We start from the raw sequence: 7,684 nt of genomic DNA, 5'->3' as shown, positions 1-7,684 counted from the left end.
CCCTTTCTTGTCCCTACTCGTCCCCGCCTGTCTTTGCCCTATTCCTGCCTGTCCTTGCCCATCCTGCCTGTCTGCTTGCCCATACCCATCCCTGCCTGTCCCTGCCCAGCCAGTGTGTGTCCCCCCTCCAAGGCTCCCATAGAAACTCTGAGCCAGAACCTGATTTCGCTCAGTAAGTTGGGGGTTTGCCTTGGAAAGGCGTCACCCGCCTCGAAAGCCGGTGCCGAGAGTCTGCAAAAATAAAGGTACACCCTGGAAAAAAGCAAACACCTTAAGGAAAACAGCGAGGGATGTAAATGTGAGAAAGGTTAAAGTTTACGTTTGCTACCCCTCTTCTTTTGTTGGTAGCATGTATTATATAAAAAAATAAATAAATAAAAATACACCCAAACTGTACATATTATAAGGCTATATTTTTATCTCGGGGTTCTGGTGACACGTACAAACCACTTGAGCTTTACTTCCGTGGTTTATATTGCCACCAGAAACCCTTGATAAAAATACAGCTTTATATTGTACAGTTGGGTATAGTTTATTTTCTCCATATATCATACACTGTGTTTTATTTATAAACATACACAAAGACACTTGCACATGCAAAGCAGTTTTTTTATTGAAGTAATTCTGAGGTATCAATAATACTATATTAACTAACACATTCTAACACAATAATTTCTTGGTTAGCAATGGCCTTTCTAAAGAGACATCTATGAAAATATGATAAAACACATAAAAAAATCAGTATTTCCATGTTACAATTTACGATTCCCATACTGGAAATTTCAGCTTCTGTTGGCTCGTACTTGCACAGAACCCTGCTTAAACCACCTCAAAATGTAGCTTTAACATCTCTTGAATACCTGAATCCTTTCTACAGAGAGGCTACGGGAAATAAAGCTTCGCACAGCAGAGAAATGCAAAAAATCTAAAGGAAAAAAGAAATCAAACGGTAACAGGAAACGTGCTGCTGATAAAGATGCAACCACGATGAGCTTTTCAATATTTTGCCCAAGTTGCGCTCATCAAACTGCTTATTTAAAAGACACTTTTCACACAATTTGCCAGCAGCTTCTCTTCAACTGCTTTTTCCACCAGTCACAAAAGCAAAAATTTTTATTCCCATCTCTCGCGATCTGAAAAGAAAAGCCGGGAACAAGCGACTCAACAGCCACTTGCTTCGGAATGCATCTCGGGGTGCTCCCGTTTACGTAAAACGCCGTTTCCAGCCCCAAAGAGGCGAGGGGAGTCCTGGGCAGGAGGCTGGTGGGGATGAGCGAGCCAGGCCGGGCAGGAGCGGGCAGCGGCCTCCTCAGGGGGAGGTTTGAACCTCACATTCGCCACGTCCCTCCCACTCCCTTATCTGTGCTTTAATGGACATTAAAAATAGAACAAAACAGGACTGGAGATGGGAACAAAAATCCATGCACAACAGGCCTGGCCCGCTGTAGTCATTCTGCTGTAAAATGTAAAAACAAGAAAGGGCAGACGAGCTGCATCCCTCAGGACACATCCCGCTTTTTTAATATAGTGGTGCCACCACACATTTCACTTTGGATGTTGCATTATATTTATATGTCACTCAAATATTTACCATTTTTCTGAATTCTGCTGGGTGCTCTGAGAGCTTGTTATAAGCCAAGGATCCGCGGTTGTATGTCTTGGCTGGTTAGCAGCCGTGGCTGAGCTGCATCAATATGCTAACTTCTCTTTCTGGAGCTTCTCGTGCGACAACAGCCACTCTTTCATGAGGTTCCCTCCTCCGTAGTTGCCCGTCTGCCCGCTGCTGCAAATCACCCTGTGGCACGGAATTATGATGGGGATCTGAAAAACACACAAAAAAGAAGGAAGGGATCAAAGGCCGAGGGTGGGGGAGACGCCCGTAAATCCACCCTGAAACCAGGAGTTGTCTGCAGGGAGAGGGAGGGAAGGATCCGGGACAAGGAGGCGGCGCTGGCCCAGGCTGTTCGGGCTGAGCTGGTCACGGGTGCTGAAAAGCAACCCAGTTCCTCAGGGAAAATAAGTATTAGGAGAAATCTGAATACATAAAAATGATGTGAAGTCTTAGAAAGGGTAAACCCGATCTATTAAAACCCATCTATAAAATCTCTGCGAGAAGCTGATTTTCCTGCCCCAGCAGCCCGGGATGGGGGGCAGGTGGCGAAGCCTCGCAGACCCCCAGTGCACACAAGGGTAGCGAGGAGGTACAGGAGGACCACTGATCACCATCCCGGGATTAGGAGAGGACATTTTTCTGGAAAAAAAAAACCAAAACAGACCACTGAGCAGATCGCTTCCAGGAGGAGCTGCTGCCCCGGCAGATCTCCTCCGCTCACTATAGCACCTCCACGTGCACTGCTGAAAAATTCCATATAAGAACAAGGCGCTATTTATTATTTAACAGCAGGTCAATCCCAAATGGGTTGTGAATTTTTAAAACCTACAACAGGAGAGATTTAATTCACACCTAACCAATTTAAGAACTTTTTTTCCTCGTGCCTTCTATTTTGTATCATTTACAGCCAAATGTCACGGATTCTGAAAAATCAATGCAAGAAGTTACATAATGGACTGATAATGTAGAGAAGTACATAAACACTTTTTTTTTTTTTTTTCAAATATTATTATTTATTTTTTATTACAGGTGATTATCATAGTTGAAGTACACACCATAAAAAATGCAATACATCATCTCTAATCACGCCGCATGTGTTTTGGTAACTGCATAGTAATTCGATTGCAATCATGTAGCTGTGAAAACAATAACTCACTAAAAAGTGCAGTTTTCACAAATTTGGATATTTTAAGTCAAAAAGTATAATTTATTTATATACAGACACGCAGACAAATTACGTGCTTTACACTGACTTATTTTAATCCCACTGAATGGTTATTTCAGTACGGTTCAAGCTGTGCTCATATTTGAGTCTGGGGCACACAAACCCCAACGCAGCCGAACACCTACTGGCCAGACCTTTATAAACTGGTGTGTGTGTGGGGGTGTGTGTGTGTGTTTGGGGGTTCTTTTGGGTTTTTTAAAGTAATTTTAATGGCTGAGGTTTAAAATCTCAATCTGGGCCCACAGGCGATCACATTAAACGGGAATACACATAGGTGCTTACTGTTAATCAAGGTTTAATAAAAAATGCTTATAATAGCTGCTTTATTTGGAGCTGGCGATGCCACAAGTGAATTACGCATCCATGACAACTCCAGCAAGCACCAATAAAATCTTTACTCTACACCGTGCCATCCTGGTTTATGACTTCTTTAAAGAAGTTGGGTTTTTTTTTTTTGCAAGTGGTTTTTCTGGTTTGGGATTTCTCCGTCTTTACAATCCACGTGCACAAGTCACTGCAGGCAGATTTTCTTGAGCGACAAAGACATAACGAGCCATAATAATATGCTGTAAAAAAAAATATCTCCAAGGTTAATTTGCAATTCTTTAAAAATATACACAGTAAATCAGTGTATTTTGATGGTAAGGCTATAAATCTTGGTACAGACAGGGGCCAAAACCTCCTTCTGAGCCAGTTCCCTAAGACACTCGAACCACGGGGCCCGTGTGCTGGGGGATTCTGTCAGAGAGGGAAGTTGATGAATTCCCCTGCTAAATTGTGTAAGAAGATGGAAGGTGCGTCCAAAACGGAGGAAAAAAAGGACTTTATTTTCAGGTGGTGTGAGCTGGTGGGGTCTTGGGTGTCCCAGGGTCAGCGCAGGACCCGTTCACGCACGCAGGGACGTGTGGCTACGTCGTTTACCATCAAGCAAGGAGAGGAGGGCACGAAATAAATGTAGCTTTTCCCCATGCCTGAAATAAAGAATTTCCTACTGAGTTTGTCCTCACACACGCCAGCGCCCGTACGTCACCCTCACAGCGTCGGATGGGAAAGAAAATGTGGTACAAAGGCTGTATCAGCGCTGTAATTTAAAAATATTGAATATTGCTTCAGTTTGGCTTAATTGTGGTGACAACTTTCAGACTACTAAAATAATTAAAGCTGCTAAAATTTATTAGGGCCCTAAGGACATTTTAGAGGGAGTACTACCCTAGTCTGGAGCTTTAATGCCTCGGCTACATTTAATGTAATTTTTATCAATAACCAAGCAGCTCATAATATTATAGCTCTGCTGAAATCTTCACGCTGTGAAATCTAATTCATCTAATACATGAATCCATCACTTACACAGACCCTACCTCAAACGCTATAAAACTTCCAAACCCAGAGATTTGTCTCCAACAAAAATAACATGAAGGGGCCCTCGGATCAATAATGGAGTCCCTCTGATTTGGGCACCAGCTGAATATTTTCTCCAACTTTGCTTTTGTTCTTCTGGGTAGAGGCCCACAAGGGAAAGAGCTTGTTTTCACTCGCAGCCTCATCAATACCTAAATCCTGGTGAACAAGTGACACTGAGAAGCTGTAATCAATAGCTCCCTGTGCGTTTTTTCTTCTGGTCAAATGGTTCAGCACTACTGACAGCCCTGACACTCAGAACATGATGCTAAATCTTTATCAACAGCCATCTGGGTGACTGGCAGAACAAGACTCGGGCGGTCATTAACGCTCGTGGCAATCTGTGAATAAACTAACTCCTCGATAATGCGTTTGTTTAGCAAAAAAGGTGGGGAAAAAAACTCCCTGCACAAGGTATCGATCGCCTTTGAACTGCATTTAGCAAATTCTGTCTGAGGATGGAGCGGCGCGGGGCTGCGCCGCGGCGCTCTGCTCGTTAGGAGTTTTCAATCGGAGGCAACGGAAACCTGCCCGTCCCATTACAGCGCTGATGGGCTGGAGACCTCCAGAAACTGCCCAACTGTCAAAACCAGAGCAGCCAGGCTGTAACGGGAACGGCTGAAATACCAGCTTAGAACATACAAGAGTCGCACATGTAACAAAAAAATAATAATCCTTCCGTCTGCTCGTGCTCCATTGCTTTTTCTCCCCAACAGAAACAAATCCCACAGCGTGGCCCCGTGTGGGTCCCGGGTTATTCCCCCACCAACAGGATAAATGCACAAGAAGTTTGATGTGTCCGCAAGGTTTCAGAGCCATACTTGCACAATCTTCTCATAAATGCACGATTACGCCTTCCAATCTCTGACGCTTAAACCGTTTTGGCTGAATAATATCCTTGACTTGGGGCAGATGGATATTAGCATCAAGTTGTACACTTAGCCGGGCTTTCGCCTAAACAAGAACACGGTTGGAGAGAACGTAAAACCCAACGTATGCAGCGACGACTGCCATTAACAGACTGCTGAAGACGTCTTATTTAAGGCACAGAACAGTCATTTAGGATGGCCTTGGACTAATCAGCCCAACATTCACCATATCCCATGAGCCTCTGTGATTTCTTTTTGATCCTCCTATACTAGTCTAATGAGATTTTTAATTGAACTTTATGGGTTCCCTTTGAGGACCACAGACCTTGCAATCAATCTGAACCGTGGTAAACTATCTGAAGCTTCTCTTGCAAAAGGTGAGCCATCCCCACCATGTCCTTGGCATAAATTGAGGCAAAGATGTCGCATCTTTCAGCTGCTGCTGGCACCTATTCCACCTTCTCATAAAGTTGAAGGTCAGCGTATGAATTATGTGAAGCAACCCAACTACAAGGGGAAACCTGTGGAATGAGCACTACCAAAATTAAAGACCGAGCCTGGATTTGTAGGAGGGAGAAACGTTCTGGTATTCTGAGGAAAAAGGTGAGACACGCAATTTTACTGACATGTTTGAGTAACAAAGCGACGCCAGGGTCGGGTTTGTTTCAAACGCTCAGTTTTACTGTTATGACTACACTCATTAAATCATGTTTATGATTTAGTCATCATGTTTATAATTTAGCCCTTTAATCACGGGAAGCATCTCAAGGAGCAAGCACATTATGCTTTCCCTATTCTGCATTGCTCCTGCAGCAACCATTAATAGAAGCGTTCGCTTTTACGTCGCATTCGCAACCCCAAGTGTTCACTAGTGTCGGCTTCTCTCCTGCGAACAAAAAATCACTAATCTGCTGCCTAACAAAACATCCCATTTCTGCAGCAATTCCGAAGCAATTGCTCCTCAAAGCCAGTATTTACCTCCAAAAGCCCACGTGGCAGGTGTAGCAGCTGTTAACACCGCAGCTCTCTGCGTTCCGCCCCGATACGTTAACGCCGCCGCAGTCCAGGTGACGTGTTCAGTTTAATGAACTGTTTAGCTAGATTCAGAGCTCAATATCTCATCTGATAAACAGGCTGCATGTGTGTTTGTACACGTAGAAGGTTCACGGGTATCCTACGATTCTACGCAGGCAGCACACGACCACAGAATCTCACATAACGTCTAATGGGTTTAAGCTTCTAAGCTCAATAAAGAAGGAGACCCTGATATTTTAAGGGTCCATCAGATTTTCCTATGACACAGTTCATGTAAGCAGCATAAAGCCTCGTTTTGTCAATACGCCGTATTGTACTTGACAACACAAACTATTTTAATATGACGGAATGCTTTCCAATATAATATGGTGTACATTAAGATAAGGCAATACAATGCAAACCTACAGGAAACAGTTCTCAAAGAATAACAATATAGTGTTGTGCAAAAGGATATGTAATTGCCATCGCCTAGAAATGTACCCAGCTTTGCCCTCAGGCTGCAGTGGAGCAGCAGCATCCAAAGTAGCGGTAACAGCAGGCTGTGGTGTGAAAATTCCTGCTTTTTCCCCTGTGAGGAAGGATGAAAATAGTTCTGAAAATATACAGCAAAGCTACTGCAATTTTTTTTTAAATGGGGTTCCTATCTTATTATTCTTATTTCCCATCCCATACTATGGCTGCAGTGTTTTCTGACCCCAGCAGAAAATTTTTAAACATATTATAGATAATAATGTATAGCTTTAGGGGAAAAGAGCTGTATTAATATACTACCACCCCAATATTTCATATCAGAAAACTGATGATAAAAAAAAAGAAAAAGTCGGTGCTGCAATGAGAGCCCTGCCCATTCCGAAACGCGTTTTCATCGCTACACACCTCCCGCAGTTAATCCATAATTTGACACGTATTCCACACGCAAACACACACACACACACGGTCCTTTTGCACTTCAACGCGACCACCTATTCACTGTTTTTTTTTCTATTTCCCACATCAATCTTTACACGGTCCTTCAGACCCATGAGCCATAGTACGCAGGTTGACTAGGCACAATATGCAGGTTCATTTTAGGAACGAGGTGAAATATAAAGATAATACGTGGCACTGAAAAAAAAAAACAAACAAAAAAAACCCCAAAAAAACCCAACCAACCCTCACCTTCCTTATTTCTGTATGTAAAGCCACCGGCTCTTGTGAAAACAGATTTTTCTAACCCACTTTGCAAGTCCGTGTTGCAGTCTCATATGTACCTTATTAAAGGAAATACTGAGAGGGCTGAATGTAAAAACAACACAGGAGGTCAAAGATTACAGCAGGTATAACGCGGGCGAAAAGGAGAGGAATTTGGGCATGGAAAGACACATGTTGCTCCGAGCAAGCGGTAATGGGGGAAAATATGTTGAAGGATGGCTAAAAAGGCCACAGTGATATTAACAGAAATCAAAGTTTTTTTATTTTTTTTAAAGGCAAGCGGCAAGGGAGCGAACGTGTGAAGACATCTATAGGGGTGTGCTCTTCACCAGCTTTCCCTTCGCCCTGTCTCTT

At 43.3% G+C, this 7,684-nt stretch overlaps 1 protein-coding gene across 1 annotated transcript in view; it reads right to left on the bottom strand.

Moving 5' to 3' along the window:
- Window positions 1-601: 601 nt before the first annotated feature.
- Window positions 602-7,684, bottom strand: part of MGMT (O-6-methylguanine-DNA methyltransferase) — a 169,944-nt gene continuing 162,861 nt past the window's right edge. Inside the window, 1 exon segment of the mRNA XM_026851314.1 lies at window positions 602-1,821. Coding sequence (XP_026707115.1) covers window positions 1,690-1,821 — 132 coding nt within the window. The 3' untranslated portion in view covers window positions 602-1,689.

The sequence above is a fragment of the Athene cunicularia genome (assembly GCF_003259725.1).
Source record: "Athene cunicularia isolate RWA chromosome 6 unlocalized genomic scaffold, athCun1 chr6_part1, whole genome shotgun sequence".
Classification (NCBI taxonomy): domain Eukaryota; kingdom Metazoa; phylum Chordata; class Aves; order Strigiformes; family Strigidae; genus Athene; species Athene cunicularia.
The sequence above is the reverse complement of the archived record's forward strand: the minus strand, read 5'-3'. Positions and strand labels throughout refer to the sequence as shown.